We start from the raw sequence: 23,564 nt of genomic DNA, 5'->3' as shown, positions 1-23,564 counted from the left end.
ATCATACGAAGAGGAGGCTGTACTTTGATGCTAAGATCAAAACACTCATGACTCACTGGAGGGCCTTTCTATGGGGGTGGCTGGGCTACTCTGCCTACAACTCTGTCGCAAGGTTATAGGGACAAAGGCCTTTGAGCATTGGGCCCTTGGCCACATGGAGAGAGTTGTCTAAGGCTCTAGAGAAGATGAGGAGCAAGAGAATTCCTCCCAGAAATGGAGTCAGGTTGTCTGACTGGATTCAAATTGTCCTCTGATCACCTATGGGCAGCATGACCCTGGGCAAGATGTGGGCCTTGCTTGTGTGTGTGTGTGTGTGTGTGTGTGTGTGTGTGAGAGAGAGAGAGAGAGAGAGAGAGAGAGAGAGAGAGAGAGAGAGAGAGAGAGAGAGAGATGCAGACTAGGGTTCCTAGCCTACCTGGACAACATGCATAGATGGAGTGCTGTCAGCTCAGTGCCCTGCTAGTGGAAAGTGTTAGGTACTTGGGCGGGGGTTGGGGGGTGACCTACATTAGTTCTCTTCAGGCTCTATTGGGAGTTTTTTCTCTTGCTGAAGCCAGGAAATCATTGGTGACCATTGGGGACTGCTGCCGTCTCTCTCTGGCACCCTCTTGGCACCTGCTTCTGCATCTCTTTCTGGACCACATCTGAATCTCTGCCACGTGATCCTGTGGCCCATATCCGGTATATCTCTACTTGTCAAGGGCACATCCCCCCGCCCACGCTATTCTAGAACACAGGAGAGGTGTGACAAGCCATAGGGCTCGAAGCTCCTTGGGCCCCACTGGTGGGAAAATTGCTTTTCAGCTTCATGGCCTTGCCATGGACCACAGGGGCTTTCTCAACCAACCACCCATCCTACCCTACTTGGGCCACTTGCTCAGTTCCTGTTTCACAAAGAAACAAGGAAGTGAAGAGATGAGCCGGTCTCAGGGCAAAGGCTGGCTGGGTAGGGCTTTTGAGAAGCACCTCCCACTCCCACATGTGATGTGCTGAGGGGAGTGGTAGGATGAACTGTGAGGAAACAGTTGCTATTGAATCTTTCATATTTCTATTTTTTTTTTTTTTGGTACCAACAGTGCCCAACCACTGATTTGAGGAAGTGTCCAGTGAGTTGGTAAAATTCATTGCTGACGTGGTTTAGCTGGGCAAAGAGTGGCCAGCCCAGCCCCTTCTGAGGTTCCAACTCATGAACAGCTGGAGCCAGCTGGCTGGCAAATGAGTGAGAAATGACTTTGTTATCATTTTAAAAATGAACTATTTAGACTATTTGTATATGTATTTTACCTACCATCTTACTCTTGCCCTTTTCTATTCCAAAAAGGATTTTAAGTGTCAAGAAATGTAGCTTAATACCACTATCATCATTGTTATCACAGCTGTGTGACCTTCAACTACACTCATGAAGTTGGGCCTGCAACTACTTCAAGTACAATTTTATGGGAAGCCCATCAGGGCTGCTTTGTGTTGGTGCTCTGTTTTGGTGACAGTCCCTGTGGTGTTTCTGAGGGACCTCAGGCTCCAGGGAGCATAGTTAGAAAAACACAAATTAGATACTTGCTCCAAAGCCTTTCTAGTTTTGACTATTTATATGTAAAATTTGAGTCCTCAAACATTTTTCTTACCTACTTCTGAAGGCCAAGCAAGAGCTGAACTCATGCTGGGCAAATAACAATGTTATCTTCTTTTGTCTGTGCGGCTTCCTGGTTTAGAAGTGCTGCCACATCCGGGTCTTATGGGCCTCTCAACATAACCTCACCAGGAAGGCAGAATGGGTAGTTTGCAGAATGAGGACCAGAGAGATGAAGGGTCTTACCCAAGGCCACACAGTTGGCACAATTGGGACTAGAACCTCAGAATCCTAACTCCTGGGGAAATGGTTTTTCCACATGGCCTGCTCTATAGCAGCAATGAGCTGGTGAGGAGAGACTTGGTGGTAAGCCCCATCCTCCAGCATAAAAACAAAGGGCCAGAGTCCAAGAGGACAGTTATTTATCTTCTGTTCCTAATAATGCCACAAAAGCCCTGCATGTATCAGTCTGCTGTGTGTGTCCTGAATGTCTCCCTGCCTGATCCAGAGCAAACCCCTTAAAACCGGATCAGTCGGTGCCAGCTGTCTGGGCACTAGGAAGCAGAGGGGCTGAGGTGGCTGTAACCCCTCTGCAGTCACATTCCAGGGCTGAGGTTCTTAATTCCAGAATGGTGTGTTGGAAGGGCAATTATATATTACAGGGAGGACATGAGGTGGAGTTCTAGGTCTTGGACTGAGGAGATGAGAGCAGAGCACGTCAGCTGTCTCGGGATGAAAAGTCCAAGTGGGAGAGGTGTCCAGTGCCCTCTTATTGCCCATGACCTACCAGGACCCCAGGAGCAAGTGTCAGGGTACAAAAGCAAAGGCCTGGCAGGCCTTGGGCAGGCAGTATGGTGTGGACTCTACTTCTCACCAGCTGTGTGATCCTGCTCAAGTTTTAGTTTTCTCATCTGTTAAATGATAAGAGCCATACCACTTACCATTTTCTGAAACAATGGATTCTTGAGTCATCTGAGTGGCTTGAATCTTGGTTTTTTAAATTTACCTGATTTAAAAAATGTCCTTGACCCAGTTGATTAATCTATATGGGCCTCACTCAGTTCCTTCAATTGTAAAATGGGAATAATAAAAGTACCTTTTCCTAGGTTGTGAGGACTAAATAAGAAAATGCATGTCAAGCTTTTTGCACAGTGGTACATAATACCATTCAGAAGTGGTAGTGATAATAATCATGATGGTGACTTTAATTTTGTTATTAATAGCTTTGTGGGGCTAGCAGGTGAAGAAGCAAGTAACTCAGCAAAAAGGTCCACTAGAGTGCTACAGGCTCTCTAGTGAGAGTGGGTCAGGCCTGGGGCCTTTGTACGCAGGCATCGGTGGCGGTAACTGTCAGAATTAGGCCGATGGTCCCAGACCAGGGGCACTTGGTGCCTTTGCCCAAGCATCCTGCATCCAGCGCTTGGTTCTGTCCTTCTAGCCAACTGTGCTATGCCGGGCAAAGGTTCTGGCTCCAACTTTTCTGGACCATATTGACAGGTTCCCCAGCATGGGGCTCCCTTTTTTCCCTCCACAGGTTACACCAACTTTAGAACAGTCCGCAGGTGGCTGGCTGGGCGTGGCAGGCATGCTTGAGTGTCTTCGCACATGCACATGCATGCTCACACGCACAGTCTCAAGCCCATGTGCACCCCCCATCGAGCTTCTGGGAGCCTCACATCCCCGCCCCCGCCTCACCCTCTCTTTTTTCTCTGGCACCACAAAAGCCACAGGTAACAGCACTCATTGGCAACACAGCAGACACGATGCAAAAACCAGAGGCAGGCGTCTTTGCCAGGCTGTTTTAAGCATCTTAGCAGGATGTGAACCCAGGTGGCTAACGGCCGGTTTGGCCAGAGCAAACTCTTCTCACCACAGAAGACTCAGAGAATGAGGAGGGGGCTGGGAGGTAGCCTGAGGGACTGCATGGTGCTGAAGGGCAAAAGAAATGCACTGTCCTCCTATCTGGCCCCACCATCTCCTTGGGCAGGAGCCACCCTCTGTCTGGAGCTGTTTTTCCTGTCTGTAAAATGGTGAAACTATGATCTGTGCACACAAGGTTAAGGGCCATCCAAGGATGTGGGAGGATTTAATAGCACTGTCACTGCGGCTGCACTTTGGAAAGTTCAAAGGGCTCCCAGAATGCCAGGGAAGCAGGATAGTGACTTAGTGCAGCTGCCTCGGTTGTTGCCCAGCCTCTGGTGGGGTCATATTCCACGGCATATTCCAGAGTGCCTCTTCACTTTCCTTCCTTCCCCATGGGCAGATTCCCGTGGCTTAACTCCTCTGCTGTCACTTGGCTTGGAATCCACCCAGGGTTAAGGAGAGATGGGCTCGTGTGTGTGGGAAGCTAGTATGTGCCCTTGGCTGGTCTCCAGCTCCAGGTTCATTCAGCCCCCACTATGCTGGTCTGGTCGACTTTGGGGCAACAGTCTGCAAGCAGAGGACTCAGCAAGCCTCCCTTCCTTTCCCTCTGTAGGCACAGCAGGCAGGGAGCCCCACTGCAGTGCTGCTAGCAGGTGGAGGCAGTCAGGGTCAGTCTCAAGGGCATGGGAAAACCAAAAAGTCAAGAGCGAGTGTGGGTGGGAACAGCTCTGGCTATGTCCAGCAGGTGGTGATTGTGTCAGGTTGTGTCCCTGGGGTTAGGGACACTGTCCTATTGATCTTTTGTTTTGATGGAAGGGACTAGTTAGCTCTCCTATCTGGGGGGCTGCGGTTGGAAGCCAAGGTGAGGTATAGCCTGACGTGGGGGCGAGGTGCTGCCTGGGGCCAAGAAGCCCTGAGTCCTTGAGGCCTGGTCCTGGGGAAGAAGGCTGAGAGCAATGGTTTCCAGGCGAAGTGCAGGCAGGGGTCCTTGGGGGCATGTATGGTGCAGGGTTAAGGGAACTGAGCAGGTGGGCCTCACATCTAGTGGAGGGTCAGCAGGAGAGTTTGGAGCCTCTAGACACTCCAGCCGAGGGTAGCAAGAGCTGAGGCAGCCAACACAGAAGCCAAGGAGGTGGTGCCCGGGGCCCTGGCAGACAGGGGCTCTGTGTGCTGCTGTAGCCATGCATACTCGTCCAGCAGCTGGCGCCGTTGCAGCTCCGGGCCCACCTTCTCACGGATGGTCTGGTAGTAGCGATTCAGGTACTGGAGCTGCAAAGGGTAAAAGTGGTGAGAGCCTCCCAAGCCAAGCTACCAAGAGATGAGGTCTTGGTGTCATCCAGCCTCCTGCTGTGGTATTCTAACCATCCACCTTGGTTTAGGTACCCATAGGTCGCCGCCACTATCAGGCCTCAGGCATTCTCTGGGGCTTTCCAGAGGCTGTGTGTATGGTGGCTATTTAATGTCATAGTGACTTTAAGGCCCTTCCAGGCCCAGGAATGAGAGTCAGCAGGGCAGGCATTATTACCCCCATTTTACAAAAGCAGAGACTGAGGCCTAGAGAGGGGAAGGGGTTGCTAGTTCTAGGCCTTGTACTGGCAGAGCTCAGTGGCCCAGTCCTGGACTCTTCAGGTGTTCATTACCTGAAGTTGGGCAGGCTGGTCTAACTGGAAAGTTCTAGAAGCTCTGGGGTCTCTAGTGAGCTGGAGAGGGATGCCCCAGGGCATGCCTACAGGTACCACCAGTGTGGAACCTCCTGGGGGAGGGGCAGGGGCAGAGGAACAGTACTGAGGGGCACTTACATGCTCAGGGGACAGCAGACTGACATCGATGAGGTTCCGGTCATAGGGCACCAAGGACACCACTTCAAAGGTCAGGTAGGTCCCTGGGTACTAAGAGCCCACAGGGAAGGCAGATGAGTAAGACAGTGAGGGGGGAGGAGGAGCCAGGCTGAAGGGAGGGGGAGAGCACTCCACGCAGAAGCTGCAGGTACAGGGAGTTGGCCCTCGTCAACCACGAACACTCTGGGTAGGCACAAGCCTTCCAGAGACCCTTCTCTTATCCGGCCCTCTTGTCTACCACTTAGTGCCCGTATTTGGTGCTTTTTTCCTGATGCCTGAACGTTCAGCTTAGGTCTGTGTTTTTCAAAGTATGTGCTTCAACAATGCTTAGGGAGCAAGTTAAATCTGTAGTTTCCCAGGCCCACCTCCCCAAACCTCTTGGAAGCAAAATTTCTAGGGCAGGGCCCAGGAAGCTACATTTAAATAATTTTAAAATAAGTTATTAGTTTTTTCTATCTATCTGTCTGCCTGTCTATCTATTCATCATGGATAGATCATCCATATATCTATGTATCTATTGATCTATCTATATATGTAAGTATAGAGAAGAAAAAAGTCGCTTATAATTCTCATCTCCTAGAAAGCCCTTGCACTTATGTGGTTAGGAGACTCAAACTACACAAAGATACACAATACAGATAAAAGGTTTCTCCCTTGCCCAGTTTCCTTCCTGAAAACATTTTAGGTATATGAAGCATATGTATCTATATACATATATATTTTAAAAATTCATGCAAATGGATCCTACCTTATACATTTTTGCACACTCTCCTCCCCACTTACTTACTAGTTAACCCAGGAGAGTGCTCCATGGTAGTGCCAGAAGATCTACCTCATTGTTCTTAAGGGCTATGCAAGAGTCTAGTACATGGCTATCCTGTGATTTATTCAACCAGCTGCGGATATTTAGGTTGTTTTCACTTTTTTTTTTTTTTTTTACTATTTTTATCAATGCTACAGATCAATATCCTTGTATAAACAACTTGGTAAATTTTAGGACGGTAGCCAGAAGATACATCACTGGTCCAGGGATTACCAAAATAAAAGTTATAGGCATTTTAAATAGTATCTTGATAGATACTGTCAGACTACCCTTCAGAAAGGTTGCACCACTGGTACCCATACCCCCAGTGGTGTATGACAGTGCCCATTTCTCTACATACTCACCAGCACTGGGTATCATCAAAGTCTCTAATTTTTGTCAATCTGATAGGAAACATGGCATTTGGTCCTTGTTTTGATTTGTATTTCTCTAAGGATGAAGTTAGGCATCTTTTCACATGTGTGCAGACCATTATAGTGAAATGCCTGCTCATTTTTTTGGTATGTTTTTTTTTTCTGTTTTGTCTATTTATGTCTTACTGATTTGTAAAAGCTCATGGCAAAATAAGGACATTCATCCTTTCTCTGTGATACGTGCTGTACTTGTCACACATCTTTTGGCTTTGTTTATGGTATGGTTTCCTTGTAGATGCTTCTATTTAATGTGGTCAAAGGTATTAATCTTCTCCTTCATGGCTTCTATGTCTTGCATAGGAAGGCCCTTTCTACCCTGGGATTATACATGAATTTATACAGGTTTTTTTTTTTTTTTTCTCTAGATCTTTTCTGGTTTCATTGATTGCCTTAAAACTTTGGTCCATCTGGAATTTTATTTTGGAGGTTATTCAATTTAATTCTCACAACTGACCAGCCATTTATTCCTCCTGACCACTCTCAAGAATAATCTTTCTTAGTGTTTCAAAACATCATCTTTTTTGTAAACTAAGTTCCCATGTTTTTTATGGGAATTAGAGGGTTTATTTCTGGACTAACTAGCCTATTTTCTTGTTATTGGTATCTATTTCCTCTCCAGTGTCATAATGCTTTAGTTATGGCAGTTTCTGTTTAAATCTGATAGGGCTAATCTTCCTTATTGCTCTCCTTTTCAGAATTTTTCTAGCTACCTAGCTATCTTTGTATGTTTATTTTTACAAATGAACTTTACTATCATTTTTGAAGTTAGCATTGAAATTCAGGTTGTCTTGAATTTATAGCTTAATTTAGGGAGAAATGACATCTTAATACTGAGACTTCTCTCCAGAGAGCACCATTTACTTAAATCTTTTTTTATGTCCCTTAGAAGAGAGTTTCTCCATGTAAGTCTTTTTAAGTTTATATCTAGGTATTTTATCTTGTTGGCTGCTATTATACATAATTTTTATTTCTAACAAGCTCCCCCAGCGATTATTATGTGCATTGAGAACCAATGATTTAGGGCAGGTTACTGATTCACTTGGTGTGGAGGGGAGCCTGGGCATTGACATTTAAAAAACTAACATGTTCTCCAGATGATTGTAATGTGCAAACAGGCTTGAGAATCTCTGGTTTATGAAATTCCTACAGTGCTAAGGAAGACTACCAGTAAATTCCTGCCTGTGCATTAAATGCCCTTCTCCTTGGACCTTCCACACTCACCATGCAGCCCAAGATTACTGTCATTCTGTCCACACCTGCAGCCCATCTCAGTAGCACTTTACCTTGGTTTTTGCTTCTACTACAAGGGCTATATCTTCAAGACGGATCCCAAATTCTCCATCCTTATAGTAACCAGGTTCTGGGAGATATAGAGATGGTGGCATTAAGCAAGGGGAGAACCCAAGCCCAGGCTTCCTATACCAACTGATGAGTAGCTGTAGGGCCCAGCTACTTGGCTGCCCCCTGGCTGTTGACTGTGGCAGCCCCATGACTTGTTAGATGCTTGTTGGCTAAGCAAAGGCAACTCCTCCCTGTTGGTCATCAGGTCCCCCACAGCTGTGCCTCTGACCCTCTCTCCCCTGTAGCCCAGCAAGGAAGACCTAAGAGCCCACTTGGATTGTGGGTACCGCTGTCCTGTTACCCAAGTGTTTGGGAAGTCTAGAGTCTATATGTACAGCTGGGAACCAACTCCCAAGAGCAAAAAGAGGGTCTGGGCTGGTGGGGTTTGGGGTTGGGGTAGGACAAGCCATTTGGGGATGGGCACGGGGGTAGAAGTGGGGAGAAAAGTGAGTGCAGTGGTAGAGCCCAGGGCTGTACCTACACCTGGTTTGCTCCCTGAAGGCTGGTGTGCCCTAGACTGCAGTCTTGGGATGGCCCTGCTCTGGGAAGGGGTGGTGGGGGTACAGAGGCCTGAGAAGCATACCAATGGAAGTAAACATGCCCTTGGCCATAGCAATGTTACTGGATTGGAATCCCACTGGCCCTGGAAAAGAAGATATAGGCATGGTGTCAGCTCTCATGTACTCATCAGCTTGGAAATGAGCAGGCTCCAGGCAAGATCAGGTAGCTGGTGCTCCCTGGTCATGTCTGGTAGCACTTATTCACCATATAATTATCCACCTGGGGCTGGTACACACTAGAATGGTTTGGGCCTTTATTTCTTTGGGGTCTGTATAAGTCTGTCAGCAGGTGTTGGTCCTCTTTGGATGCCAGGTGGCCAACAGGATTGGCCAATTGCCAGCATTCCTCACTTACCCTCTGGAGCTGGGTGACCTTGTGTGGGTCAGGGTACCTCTCTGGGTCTCAGTCATTTCCATACCTGTGAAGTGTTCTACCTCCTTCATACGGGATGTCATACAAGGGGAGACCCCAGGAGAGTGCTGAGACAATACATACACTCATGTACACACAGGAAGTTGCCGATGCCATGTCCTGTCCCATGACCATAATTGAGCCCAACCTTCCACAGGGCTCTGCGGGCAAAGGCCTCCATCACCCGCCCTGTAAGTGAAGAGAGATCACCTCTAGTCAGTTGACTGTACCCAGGCTGTCCACCTTGCCCCTTCTTGCTCAACTACCAGGGTGGTATCTAAGGAGAGGGCCCTTGAGAGGTCACTAAGCATGCAATGACACAATGATGTTGAGTTGAGATGGAGAGGGGCTAATGGATGGACTTAGTGGCTCCCTGGCCAGACCAGCCCCCCACTATATCTGGGATACTATACAGAGTACCTATTACCTGGACTGATGACACTACTAGAATTTCTGCTCATCTACTGAGGCTTAGCATTTTGCCACCTACTTCTTTTAGGAATCTTCCCATGACTGCTGCAGCCCACAATGATCTCTCCCACCTCTGAGTGACGGTGTTAGATTAGGAGGCAGGAGACCTAGGTTCAAGGCCTGACTTTCCTGACATTAATCCTCTGTGTGACCTTGGGCAGGCAAGTCACCTTCTCTCTCTAGGCTAGATTTTCTTATCTATACAAGGGGTAGGCCTCTCAGGGTGGTAGTTTGAGTCCTATGAAATTAGGTTTGAGGGTCTGGATCCAGCCTGGTCTCTGAAACCCACCTGATGTAGCAGCAGGAAAGATGAGACTGGACAGGTCAATATTTCCTATCAACACGCGGGTATATGCCTCCTGATGGGGAGAGGAAATGCTGACGTAAAGGACAAGAGGGGGAGCCGGGGGAATATCTGGCTACTTGGCCTGTGGGTACACGGTATGGGGGCCCAGGTCTGGGTGTGGCTGGTGGGCAAGTACTGCATTCTCATGTGTGGTCACCTGAGTTCTAGAAAATGGCCAAAGGAGTCTGAGGGGGCCCTTCTTAAAGTTGGGGCTCAGTCATGTGGTCCCCTTTAGTTGGTGTATAGGGGTCATTATAATGTGTGGAAGACACTTGTAGATAGTGATGAGCTGTGGCTGTGACAGTAGGGGTGGCAGGTGGACTCCCTGGCATAGAATACTGATTTGGTCACTTACGCACACTGAAACCTTGGGCAAGTGGCTTTAATGGCTCTGTTTCTTGGTTTCCTCATCTGTAATAGGAGGATGCTAGGACTCGGCCCCTAAGGCTGTTGGGAGGGATAGGTAGACTAAGGTGCTGCAAGTAGATTAAATGCTCCAGTAAAGGGTAGTGCTCATTACTGTGATTATGATCATCCTTTAGTTTTCTTTTTTCTTTCTTTCATTTATTTATTTATTTATTTTTTGAGACAGTGTCTAACTTTGTTGTCCCCAGTAGAGTACTGTGGTGTTATAGCTCACAGCAACCTCAAACTCTTGGACTCAAGCGATTCTCTTGCCTCAGCCTCCCAAATAGCTGGGACTACAGGTGCCTGCAACAACGCCTGACTATTTTTAGAGACAAAGTCTTGCTCTGGCTCAGGCTGGTTTTGAACCTGTAAGCTCAGGCAATCCACCTGCCTCGGCCTCCCAAAGTGCTAGGATTACAGGCGTAAGCCACCGTGCCCAGCCATCCTTTAGTTTTCTTAAGGCCTAAAGTTTGGGTCAGGGTCTGATAATTTGCCACATCAGCCTCCCTCTGTCTGGGAAGGTAGGTGGGCTGATGGAGGTCTGTTCTGGTCCCTCCCAGAGGTGATGTAGTCAGTCCCTTTCACCGCAAACGCACACAGGCTTGTCATCTTGTGCATGAAAGCCTGAGGCAGCAGACTCTGCCCCCTGAACTATGAGCTCCTGGAGGCCCGGACAGCAGTCCCCACTTCTCTGTTTCCGGTATGATATCTGATCCACAGTCAGCTTGCTGAATGCATACATGCAGCTCCCTGCTCCAGCCCAGGAGGTCTATAATGCAGAGACAGCGTCCCAGCACACCCCTTCTTTTGCCCCATCCCAAGCTACCTACGGTTCACTTGCTTCCTAAATGAGAAGGGAAAATCTTTCAGGTTAGCTCATCTTAGTTCAGTTCCAGTGTGAATGATTGGCCACACATTTTGGAAGGAATGGGTTTAGCCTACTCTGCATGGCTGTCATCCCCAAGTGTTCAGGTTGTGCACTGTGCAAGGGTAACACATACAAAGGGTTGTTTAGGTGGTGTATGGACTGTGTCCAGGGTGTGCATGAGTGGGTGAGAATATGGGTGTATTTGTGGGGCCAGGCTAGGCCACTGATTATAGCTGTTTAGATGACCAGCCCTTACTGGTTCCTGAACAACTCTGGTTCCTTTCCACCGCTGAGACTTGGCTTGTGCTGTGTTTCTTCCACTCAGAATGCCTCTATTCCTCCTCTGCTGAGCACAGAGCCAGGCACATGAGCATCAGCAACAACAAAAAAAAATGTGTGTGCATTGATTTACTGACATAGGATGAGGGTAAGTTTGGGCTGAGGCCGAGTTAGTAGCCTGAAATATCTCTGGGAAAGCAGCAAGGAACACTGGTTTTCTGGCACTAACTTGGGTGCCTTTGGGTAAACTACTTAACCTCTATGGGCCTGAGTTTGAGCCTCTAAAATGAGCTGGCTTTTGGTGGGCTGACTGCTTGGGTGCCCTTGATGGGAGAGTGAGGAGGGCAAATCTGGGCCCATGATTACCTTTTGGAAAGCAGAGGGGATGCCCCAGTGGACTGTTCTGGTGATGTCTGTGGTCCCATCCCTGTGGAGAAAGGAAACAAATATGTCCAGCTCTGCTGAACACTTGGGGGCAGGGACCAGGGCCATGATGGTCCTGTGTACTTTCTACTGGGGTTTAAGTGGCAGGACTTGGATAGGGGCAGGTGGGAGATACAAGGAAGAATAGAGCTACCATCATCAAAATCCCATCCTCAGAAGCTGTGCAGGAAGGGGCTTTGCAAAACTACCAAGCTAAAAGTCATTATGTTCTCTGACAATTGTGATTCCCCTCCCCGTTTTGGCTACTTTGTACATCTTGGATTCCTTGGGTCAGCCTAGTTCTAAAAGCAAGCTTCTTCCAGGCTTCCTGGAAGGCAGGAGGGGATTGTTCCCTTTTTACAGATGGGGAGACTGAGGTCCAGAGAGATTACATTATCATAACACTCTTACATTCAGATAGTTATTTACCATTTATAGGACATGTTTGGTGTTCCCTGGACAGAGCAGGCCTCATTATCCCCATTTCACAGATAAGGCCATGAGACTGTTTCTCTTTCTGAGCCTCACTGAAGCCAGGCTGGGAGCAAACACTGACTCTCCACACAGTTCTCTCCATTGTAAACATGGATCAGACCCAGGGATTTGCTCAGAGTTCCAGTGAGGTAAAGCCAGGGGGTCCAACCTCTAACCACCAGCTGCAGCTGACTTCTGACCACCTCAGGATGGACCTTGAGGTCACCCCTGGGGGGATGAAAGGGGAGAAATGGTCCTAAGGCCTTGAGGGATCCTCCTTGGGAGCACATCATGGGGTGTGGTGACCTTCTTCAGAAGGAGAGAAAAGGAAGTGAGGTGACCATTTCCCGGGCCTCACCCTACTCTGAACACACCCCAATCCAGTAACACCCCCACACATTCACTTCCTCTTTGCACACTGGCCATCTCAAGTACTCGCAGCATCAAACTGGCAACTAGCAAAGGCTGCTAAGCTGAGCTCCTGCTATGCTGGCTGAGAGCTGTGCTAAGAACAAGCTAAAAGCCTCTGTTGTCAGCATGTTCACTATTTCCACAGCATAGAGACTGAGAAACTATTCTAAACCAGTCCTTGTTCCCCCATCAGTTCATCACACCCCTCCTTTTTTCTCCATCCCAAGCTACCCACAGTCTACTTGCTTCCTAAATGAGAAGGGAAAATCTTTCAGGTTAGCTCATCCTAGTTCAGGTCCAGTGTAAATGATCGGTCACACATTATGGAAGGATTGGGTTTAGCCTATTCTGCATGGCTGTCATGCCCGAGTGTTCAGGTTGTGCACTGTGCAAGGTTAACACATCTAAAGGGTTGTTTAGGTGGTATGTGGACTGTGTCCAGGGTATGCACGAGTAGGTGAGAATATGGGTGTGTTTGTGGGGCCAGGCACAGTCTGATTATAGCTGTTCAGACTGCAATGATACATGGACTTAAAAAAATGTTTTACTTCAGCAAGGGGAGTTTTTTTGCTATTTCTTACAGAGATGCTGCCTGGGCACCCCACTATTGTAGCCTCTGTATGTTTCCCAGTGTGCAGGGACCCCCACATGTGAAAATGGGAAGGATACTCAGGGGTCATTCAATCCAAGCCTCTCTTTTCTCAGATGAAGAATTCATGGCCCAGGAAGGGAAAGCTTTGACAGGCTCTTGATTGGCTCAAGATGTCTGAGCTGAGACCACCAGGCCAGGGCAAAGTGGGGGGTACATACCAGTATTGACCCCCAGAATCCAACAGGTACATCTCATCTGAGGACAGCTTGCGGTTCAGTTCCTTGGTTGGGCTGAGAAGGGGAGAAAATGCTGAGAGTGGAGTAGCCTAATGTGCACTTGGTAGTTAGTGAGGGTCATGAATGAAAGCAAAGGAACGTCCCCCACCCCTGGGGGCAGGGCTTTCAGGCTGATTCTTCTTCAAAAGTCATTATCTCCTAAAGGGCCCTAGAAGGGTACTCAGCTTGCACTGCTACTGTCCAAAGCACACATCTGTTTATCCTGCACCTGGCAAGGCCAGGCATTGGTCCCCAGGGAGGGGAGAAAGGGAAGAGCCTAGAATGTGGGAGCTGGGAGAGCCCCAGAGACTACCTGGTCATGCCATTTCTTTTTACTTAAGGAGAAACAGGTCTACGGAGAGCAAGGGGCTTACATGAAGCCACACAGTAAAGCATTAAGGAGCTGATGCTCTATCCAGCTCTGTCTCTAGCTTCCTGTTGCCTCTGAGAGTAGAGGGCCCCAGAAGCCAGAACATAGGAAGGGAGGGTACCTTGAGGGTGGGGCTGGAGAGCAAGAGGTGGAAAAACTGAGGAGTACCCACTCTGCCACATTCTTGGCCTGGTGGGGATGAGAAACACCAGAGGACACCAGAGTGAATTCTAGGATTTGCCAGGCTCTTCCTTGGAAGGCATCAACCTCTCCCTGCCTGACTGGGCTGGGGCATCTGGTCAGCTCCGCCTCCTAAATTTCATTAGGCAGGCCTGCAGGGATTTGTTTTCTATGGGGCCAAACATCTGGTTAGTCTACATCTTGGACCCACTTTCGCTGGTTCGTGCTGAGTGTACAGGGCTTTCTCCATGTGAGCTCCTGAGCTTTGAGAATTACCTAACAGAAATAACTCACAGGAAGCCAAGAAAATGTGTCCATCAGCATCAATACTTCCCTTCCAAATCCCTCAGCTCTGAGCACTCACGAAGTCCCAGACCCTTGGGGGGAAAATCATTCATGCCACCTGTCTGTCTGTCTATCTATCTATCTATCTATCTATCCATCTATCTAGAGACTGAGTCTCACTCTATTGCCCAGGCTTTAGTGCAATGGCATCAGAGTAGCTCACAGCAAGCTCAAACTCCTGGGCTCAAGTGATCCTCCTGTCTCAGCCTCCCAAGTAGCTGGGACTACAGTGCATACCATGCCTGGCTAATTTTTCTATTTTTAGTAGAGACAGGGTCTCGCTCTTGCTGAGGATGATCTCAAACTCCTGAGCTCAAGTGATCCACCCACTTGGCCTCCCAGTGTGTTAGAATTACAGGTGTGAGCCACTGCACCCAGCCTCTCTCAGGCCTTTGAATTTTGAGACTCCTGACCCCAGACTGAGATCTTCCACCAGCTTCCACAGTCCTAAGGGCCTCAAGTCTTCAATACTCAAGCCCCAGAGTATTTCCCCCTACCCTGTCCCTTTGCAAGGCCCTGGAATCCCCCCATAAGATCCTAGAAAATTCTTTCCACTGAAGTACCTGTAGTGGGCTAAGGCAGCATTCAGGCCACTAGCAGAGATGGTTTCAAAACTGGGTCCAGAGGAGAACTCTTCTTCTCTAGAAATTACAAGGCAAGAAATGGGCAATGAATGGGCCCAGGGGGTAGGCTGGGCTCAGGATATCTAACCAGATCCACCGGACTCGACCCCACAGACTCCATTTGGTTCTTCCAGCCACACCTCCTGGTTCCATCTACCCAAGCTCTGTCCTGTCACTTATAAAGCACTGAAGTTCAGAGAAGGGCGGAATGTAGACACCAGTTATTTCCCACCCACCTTCATTTTGCGGATAGAAGAAACCTAGCTTCCTGTGCCTGACAACTGTACCTCACACCCACAGTCTGGCCCTGGCTTGGGCCTCGTGTGCCTTCAGGAACCCTCCTCCCCATGATATTCTCAAGGGGTCCAGGGGCAGACTTGGCCTGAGCCAGTGTTCCCCTGGGAGAGTGAGCCCATGCCTGAAGCAGACACTAGGGGGTACTGTTGGTTTGTGACCCTTCAAGTTGTCCTGCTTTCGGCTGGGCTGGGGAATGTCATCCAACATCCCCTGCCTAGCACTCTGACCACCCAAGAACCTGTCACTTTTTGTTTCAGAAAGCTCCCCCCATACAAGGAGGATTTTCCTTCTTCCTAAGTAAGGAGACCAATTTCCCCTGCCTGCCCTCAACCTCCCTGCTAAAAGATAATCAGCCAAAAAGGATGGTTCTTCACCCTCGGAACTTGTTCACCATCTCTGCCCCTGAGAACTCGTCCACTGTGCCTTTGGGCACATTCTTCTCTAGCCAGACCAAGTACCGGATCACGGCTATAGCATCTCGCACCTGGAGTGGAGAAAGCAGAGAAGTAGGCTGACGTATGGTCATAGCCACGGTCTCTGGGATCAAGATCAGATAGTGGCTCTGGAATCTAGAGCTTTAAAAGCACTCCAGTGGGATGGGTAAATTCACACCTAATGGGTACAATGCACAGTATCTGGCTGATGGGTACAAAACAATGTATGTAACTGAAACATTTGTATCCTGGTAATATTCTGAAAGTTTAAAAAAGAGGGAAAAAGACCCATTCGGTATCTGATATCAAAGGAGTCATTAGTGTCTATATGTGATCATGGCATGCTCCTGTTTTTAAAGAGTTCTTATCTTATAGAACAGTGGTTCTCAACCTTCCTAATGCTGTGACCCTTTAATACAGTTCCTGTGGGTCATATCCCACAGGTTGAGAACAGCCATGAGATACTTATGGAAGAGTTGATGGCAGAAATGATATGCTACCTGGGATTTGCTTTAAAATAATCCAGCAACAGAGGGTCGGGAGAGGTATGAATGTGGGGTTGTAGATGAAGTAAGATTGCCCAGGAGTTGATGACTATTGAAAATGGTTGACAGGGACACAGGAGGTCGTTATACTATTTTCTCTACCCTTGTGTATGTTTAAAATTTTCCACAAGAAAGAAGTTTTTCTTTTTTAAATGAGACAGTTTAACCCACATTTAACAAGAATATCTCCCACCCCCAAAAGCGAACCATCCTTTTGCCAGTGTGAGGAAATCATTACAGCCAACACTTATTTGATACTTAGAATGTACCAGGCATTGCTGGAAATACACACACACACACACACACACACACACACACGCACACTCACAAATCCTTATAACCTAGGCTGTAGGATTACTGGTGTGATCCTCATTTTACAGATGAGGTAACTGACGTTAAGAGAGATGAAGGCTGGGCATGGTGGCTCATGCCTGTAATCCTAGCACTCTGCTTGAGCTCGTGAGTTGGAGACCAGCCTGAGCAAAAGTGAATTTACAGAAAATTGTAAATTTTCTACTAAAAATAGAAAAAACTGAGGCAAGAGGATCGCTTAAGCCCAAGAGTTGGAGGTTGCTGTGAGCTATGATGCCATAGCACTCTACCCAGGGCAACAGCTTGAGACTTTGTCTCAAAAAAAAAAAAAAAAAGAGGCCTGGCATCCATACCTCAGTGGTTAGGGTGCCAGCCACCTGCACCAGGGCTGGTGGGTTTGAACCTGGCCTGAGCCTGACAAACCACCACCATCACCACCAACAACAAAATAGTGGTTGTTGGGCACCCATAGTCCCAGCTACTTGGGAGGCTGAGGCAAGAGGATCGCTTGAGCCCAAGAGTTTGAGGTTGCTGTGAGCTATAATGCCATAGCTCTCTACAGAGGGCGATAAAGTGAGACTCTGTCTCAAAAAAAAAGAAAAAAAGAGAGAGATATGAAGTGACTTGCTCAAGGTCACCTAGCTAGGAAGTGGGTGGAGCTGGGATTTGAACTTAAGACACTTTAGCTTCAGGGCCCACACTCCAAACCACTGTAGTATACTGGGAGAGAGGAGTAAAGCGCAGGTGTCTGCTTCTTTGCTTTATTGAGGGTCTTCTTCAGACTTCTCTGGAAAGCTTTTCCTTTCTAACTCATCAGATTAGGAGTTCCCTCAAGGCCACATCTGCCTGAACATGGACTTACGTGGCTGGCCTTGAGGAGGGCCTGCTCCTTGCTGTTCTTCACTGCCTTGGTTGTCATCACTGGGGAGTAGGTGTCTGTCACAAGTTTCTCCTGTTGGGGATAGGGAGTAGGAGGAGGAAAAGAGGGGTCTGGGAGCACCCACCAGGGCACAGTGGTGTTTTCAAAGGCCTGACAGGAAGCCCCAGCTGAGGTGAGACTCACCACCCTATTGTGGTGCTGCCCTCTCCTTGGTGTGCTTTCTGGCTAGCAGGTCTTTCCTAGTCTTCCATGTACTACTTAATCCTCCCTTCCTCCAGGAAGCCTCCTTAATTAATACTGCTCTGCATGGCAGCTCACTCCCTGCCTCTGGATGCCACCAGTGCTCTGGGAGCCATCAGAGTCTGGCCTGCATTAATTGATGGGCCAGTCTGACAGTGCAAGTTACCTATAGACATCATAATAGCTACCATTTTTTGAGTGCCAGCTGTGTGTCAGTCACTGGGATTTATGTGCATTATCTCCTTTAAATATCTACAGAGCAACTCCAGTAAGTTTGGGACTTATTGCTATTTTACAGGTGAGGAAACGGGTCTAGACGGGCTAAGTTACTTGTCCAAGGCCATTGCACAGCCATTTAGGGGCAGAGCTAGGATTCAGTGTCAGGGCGGCTGACTCTGAGGCCTCTGTTAAACCAGGCCTGTACTCTCTCTAGCCTCCTCAACAATTTTATAAGCTCTCTATGGACAGATAAACCTGTTTCCTCTTCTTTCATCTATTCCCATTGAGGCCTAGAAGGAAAGTCACTGTACAATTGTTGACTGATCAGGTGACTGAATGGCTGAGGGCCTTCAGACCCCAGTTTTGGTTGAGACTTATCTGGCCTGGAGAAGGTTTTGTGTCTGGCATGGGCTGCGGCCCGGCAAACCCACCTTGGGTATCACTTCATAGAGCCCATATGTGGTATAGCTGGTCCCAATCCAGATCCTCACATCTCCTGAGGCATAGGCCTGGATGCTGTCACGAACTTGGCTGTAATCCTCAAGTTGCACACACATGGGGCCTGTGCAACTGGAGTTCAGGTACCTCAGGGTCTCAGAGCTAAAACGACTCTTGTTTGCAAATAACCTGGGTGGGGAGGGAAGAGCAGGAGGGCCTAAGCATCTGTTAAGAGCAACAGAAAGGAGTAGAGACAGACAGTCTCTTTGCTCCTGGAGGTGAAAGGAAGCCAGCACCAGGCGTCCAAACAGACAGATTTGGGATTCAATGGGAACAGAGGTTGAGGGGTCAGGAAAAGCTAACACATCCTACAAGGGCAGGCACCAAGCCCACGGGGAGCCTCAAGACTGTATGTTAAGGCAGGGTTGGTGGTGGGGCAGTGAGAGGGTGTAATTTGGTAGAAGTTCATGACAGCAAGCCAAGGAAGAGCTGTACCTGATGGAGGAGTCTGTGAGCAGTGTGTAGGAATAGAAGAAGGGATTATAGGGGATGTCATTGCTGCGAAGGTTGAAGAGCCCTGGGAAAAGAATTGATGGGGACTATCTGAGGCTGATCTGCAAGAAGCAAGCGTTTCTGACATCCTTGCCTCACTATTTGACCCCAAAAGATTACGAGCAGTGCAATCATGCAGGGGTAGAGCACCATCTACCTCTGCATGTTTCTCAGATCTTTGAGATGCCAGTGAGAGCTATGGACCCTACTCCCCCCTAAAAATGCACACACTTTCCTGGGTTCCCAGAATATCTAGCCTCGTCATAGGGATTATGCAAGAAGCCTTGAGCCATGTTGGAACAAAGTAAGGTCACACTATTTGCTAAAGCTGGGTGTGGGAGTGCCCTCGGATAGTGACCAGGTTGCTGGGAGGTGTTTGCTGGTTCTCGTCTCTTTAACGAGACAGGAATGCTTTGCCAGCATGGTTAGTCCATTCCTCCTGTGGCCTGTGGACTGGCCCCAGATTGCTCATGGCTCCCTTAGACAAGAGCTTCTGTCCCCTTATCCTTCCTATAGGCCGTGACCATGGAGCTCTCAGGAACTGGCAGGTTCATGGTAGTTTGGGAGAGAGCTTTGTGCTGCAGGGCCCAGGAGGTTTGAGGGGTTGGGGAGACCCAGGGGCCCACCCATGTCTGCAAATCCACACTTACAGGCTGTCTCATCAAGCGCCGACAGGAGGACAGCAGTCGGGGCCTTGCTATGTTTCTGCATCTGGCTTCGGATGTCGGATACCTTGTCCTGCCAAGTGCTCCCTAAAAGTGAAGGAGACAAAAGAAAACGTAAGTGACACACCTTGCCTTTGGTACTTAGGTCCTGGAAGGGCTCCCCTAGGGTAACAGTTTTCCGTTAGGAAAAGAAATCAGTAGAACCCCTTCTTTAAACAAACTCTTACTTGTGTAGTCATTAATTTCATGGGCTCTGGACTCAGATGGGGCCCAAATCCTTACTTTGACATTACTAGCTGGGTGACCTTGGGTAAATTACTTAACCCCTCTGTGTCTCACTTTGTGCATCTGTAAAATGGGGATGGAGTATAATAGTATCTACCTCAACAGGATTGTTGTGAGGATCAAACAAATATTTAATATTTGTAAAGCACACAGAGTGGTATCTTGGTAAATTGTTAAGTTTTATGTAACTTTCTGATAGATAACTAAGCAGGCAAAGCAGAGATCAGGAGAGCAGTCCTAGTTGAAGGGCAAAGGGATAGGGTTGGGGCCAGGTTCAAGCCTCTCTCCTGCAGTAGTCTCAGTACTTACTAAGCCATGGGTACTAGGCTAAGCACTTCGTGAACATTGTTTTCATTCTTACTTGCTCCATTCTACAGATAAGGAATCTATGGCTTCAGAGAGGTAAAGTGACTTGTCTAGAGTTTCATAGATATAAGGGGTGGAGCTGGGATTTGAAACCAGGTCTGTCTGACTGCATAGCCCACACTGTTAATTCACACAGGCACTGCCCTGTTTTGCTACCATTGTCAGTCTCCAAACCTGTCATTTCAAGGATGCTTGTATCTGGGTTCCAGGACTTTAGCTTTCATCTTCTTTTTTTTTTAATTAATTATTTATTTTTTTATTGTTAAATCATAGCTGTGTACATTAGTGCAATCAAGGGGTACAATGTGCTGGTTTCATATACAATCTGAAACATTCCCATCAAACTGTTCAACACAGAAAATAAACACAGCAATGTGTCAATGTTGGCCCATCCATTGTAGCAAAAGTGCCACTAAATGTGGGATGTGCCTAAAAGCCTGCTCTTAGGCAAGACTAGGAATTTGCTGGAAGAAGGCCATAAGCATTAAGGGTCCTACTTGGGTCCAGATATGAGTATAAATAATGGCATTAGAAAACTTTACATAAACAAGTGAACCTATTCAATGTGAAGCAAAAATTAGGGTATGATACATTTTTAAGCTTTATTTTATTGTGGTAAAATACACGTAAGATAAAATATATCACTTTAACCTTTTTAGAGTGTACAATTCAGTGGTTTTAAGTACATTCATAATGTTGTGCAACCATCACCACTATCTAATTCTAGAACATTTTCATCAATCCAAAAGGAAATCTTGTACTCATTAAGGAGTCACTCCCATTTCACCCTCCCCCCAGCCCTAGGAAATCACTAATCTCTATAGATTTGCCAAGGCTGGATATTTCATATAAATGGAATTGTACACTATATGGACTTCTCTCATTGGCTTCTTTTACTTGGTATTATGTTTTTTCTTTCTTTCTTTTCTTTTTTTTTTTGAGACAGAGGCTCACTATGTCGCCCTTGATAGAGTGCAGTGGCATCACAGCTCACAGCAACCTCAAACTCTTGGGCTTAAGTGATTCTCTTGCCTCGGCCTCCCAAGTAGCTGGGACTACAGGTGCCCACCACAACGCCTGGCTATTTTTTGTTGTTGTTGTCATTGTTGTTTAGCTGGTCCAGGCCAGGTTCGAACCACCACCCTCGGTGTTTGTGGCTGGTGCCATAACCATTGTGCTACGGGCACTGAGCCTGGAATTATGTTTTCAAGGTTCATGAATATGAAAAACTTTTGAGAAAACAAATGAAACCAAATGTAGATGATCTGATGCATACAGGTATCTTTGAGTAGCTAACTTTTCATGTTCTGTCCTTTGCACTTCTCCCTTCCCCTTTAAAACCTACAAGTGGCTGGGGAGGAAATCTCCCTCATCTCTACAAGCTTACTGAAGCTGAACTCTGTTCTTGGACTTCCAAGTCCAAACTCCAGATGGCTTTTTCTTGAAGACTAGCAGCCTGTGATGACTTGGTATCCTCTCACTTACGGGAAGTGACAAAACCCATGCATTGTCTCCCAGTCCCAGGAAGGTTTTTCCCTTTTATTGTCTCCCTGTCCTGGTGTAACTATGACCTTCTTTATCTGAATGAGTTTTATTTATGATTTAACAATCTTAGATAGCAAGTTTCTTTAAAAATGGTTTCAAGATGAAGAAAGAATGATTTTATAAGTTACTTCAGAACAGATAAAGACAACTGAACACAATTTTCACTTATTTCATCATACCTGCTATTTTGAAATTTCCCTCCTGTTTTTTTGATTCCTTTCCAAATAAGAAACGTGTGTGCACTCGCATATGGAAAGGGACTTCTTGGTTGCCCAATAGCACTAGGAATCCAGCCTACTGGCTCATTCAGAATTTCTGGGGGAGATGAGGTGGTTAATGGCCAAGACACTGATTCATAATCAGTGACTAGTCCTGATCAGGATTTCAGTTGTGACTTACAAAAATCGTATGGCATACTGTCCTTTGATGACATATTTAGAAGATGTCAATAAGGTTAAGATTATTGATGTTAGATTTTTCTGGATCAGTTAATTTTCCTTTGTGGTCTAGCAAAACCCGAGCCCCAGGCTGGGTGTAGCGCCTCACACCTGTAATCCTACCACTCTGAGAGGCTAGGCAGGAGGATTTCTTGAGGTCAGGAGTTTGAAACCAGCCTGAGCCAAACAAAGCAAGATCCTGTCTCTATTAAAAATAGAAAAAATTATCTGGGAAGCTGAGGCAGGAGGATCTCTTGAACCCAGGAGTCTGATGTTGCTGTGAACTAGGCTGATGCCATGGCATTCTAGCCTGTGCAATGGAGTGAGACTCTGTCTCTAAAACAAACAAAACCTGAGCCCTAATCTGTGCCATAGATTGACCTCAAACTTAGTTATTTCCTTTATCCCAGGCCCACCTGACCCCAGCCATCTCACTAATCCAAATTCCTCATTACAGGGTACCCAGAAGTTTAAGAGATTTCAGTATAAACCAGTCTCCACTACTAGACAAGACATGTCCCCCCCCCCCCATCTTTCTCTGGCTCCTTTGTTTCTTCCTTTCCTGTTCCATCTTGCTTCTAACTCTAACACTCTTTAATCCAGCATTTTCTAATTATGGTCTGAGGACCTTTGGACTCAGATTCCCTAAGGGGAGGGGGCCTAGAAATAGGCATGCCTTTTAAACAAGCATCCATGGTGCCTTGGTTAGGTGTGCAAACCATTGCTTTGATACCGCTGATGATGAATTTTTCAGCCTAAAGAGCAACAGCCAGACCTGTGTTGCTGTGAGTTAGGAAAGAGAACTGGCTGGTGGAATCACCTGTGAACACCTCCTGCAGGGCATAAATGGGCTGGCTTGGAAACAGGGGCCTCTCTGACCCCCACACCAGGTCCACAAGGTTGACCGTGATGGACATCAGCTGTCTGTTAGAGTCTCGGAGGGCCAGGTCATAACTTTCCCAGGAGTCTGCAGAGACAGGAAGGAGTCACTTGTTCCCTGCCCATTTACACCTCAGGAAAAAAATTGAGATTTAAGTGAAATGCTGGTTCCCTCTGCCTCCCATTCTTCCTGGCAGCCCAGCTGCACTGAGCCTGCCCAGCATCCCAGCCCTCCTGGAAAGTATACCCCATGCCGGGGTGTACCCCTCAGAACTGCCCTGAGCCCACCCCAATGCTGGCCACCACTAATATGCTTAGCTTGTCTTTTTCAATGCCAGTGGCTGTGATTGGTCCTTCTTTCCAGTATTAACCATTTTAATAGGGCTTCAATATCACAGTCCAGAGAAATGGTGATGTTTAGGCCATTGGACAGGCTGGCAAAGAAGCCAGTTCTTTTAGTATATATTCATGAGGACTCTGTCTTTGGGGGTGTGGGCTGGCCAACTATTTGAGGCCCTGGAGCTCAGGGAGCTATATTCTCAGGGGTGCTTTTTTACTCAGAAGCCCTCGCAGCTCCTCTGACTCTTC

General features: G+C 47.5%; 2 protein-coding genes across 7 annotated transcripts in view; one reads left to right on the top strand and one right to left on the bottom strand.

The window, feature by feature from the left end:
• Positions 1-2,745: 2,745 nt before the first annotated feature.
• Positions 2,746-23,564, bottom strand: part of XPNPEP2 (X-prolyl aminopeptidase 2) — a 28,485-nt gene continuing 7,666 nt past the window's right edge. Inside the window, exons 7-21 of the mRNA XM_053579477.1 lie at positions 22,918-23,064; positions 19,450-19,551; positions 18,743-18,824; positions 18,241-18,436; positions 17,333-17,422; positions 15,554-15,663; positions 14,823-14,900; positions 13,308-13,379; positions 11,556-11,616; positions 9,578-9,647; positions 8,902-9,006; positions 8,429-8,488; positions 7,788-7,864; positions 5,230-5,319; positions 2,746-4,699 (exon numbers count right to left, since the gene is read on the bottom strand). Coding sequence (XP_053435452.1) covers positions 4,505-4,699; positions 5,230-5,319; positions 7,788-7,864; positions 8,429-8,488; positions 8,902-9,006; positions 9,578-9,647; positions 11,556-11,616; positions 13,308-13,379; positions 14,823-14,900; positions 15,554-15,663; positions 17,333-17,422; positions 18,241-18,436; positions 18,743-18,824; positions 19,450-19,551; positions 22,918-23,064 — 1,535 coding nt within the window. The 3' untranslated portion in view covers positions 2,746-4,504. The remainder of the gene's footprint in view (positions 4,700-5,229; positions 5,320-7,787; positions 7,865-8,428; positions 8,489-8,901; positions 9,007-9,577; positions 9,648-11,555; positions 11,617-13,307; positions 13,380-14,822; positions 14,901-15,553; positions 15,664-17,332; positions 17,423-18,240; positions 18,437-18,742; positions 18,825-19,449; positions 19,552-22,917; positions 23,065-23,564) is intronic.
• Positions 19,157-23,564, top strand: part of APLN (apelin) — a 110,384-nt gene continuing 105,976 nt past the window's right edge. For 5 of the 6 annotated variants that reach the window (XR_008377548.1, XR_008377549.1, XR_008377552.1 and 2 more), the window contains exons 1-2: positions 19,231-19,354; positions 19,452-19,578. The gene's annotated coding sequence lies outside the window, so the exon portion shown is untranslated. The other variant, XR_008377550.1, reaches the window with a different exon arrangement.

The sequence above is a fragment of the Nycticebus coucang genome, chromosome X, assembly GCF_027406575.1.
Source record: "Nycticebus coucang isolate mNycCou1 chromosome X, mNycCou1.pri, whole genome shotgun sequence".
In the NCBI taxonomy this organism is placed as follows: Eukaryota; Metazoa; Chordata; class Mammalia; order Primates; family Lorisidae; genus Nycticebus; species Nycticebus coucang.
Note: the sequence above shows the minus strand (reverse complement) of the source record. Positions and strands in the feature narration are given on the sequence as shown.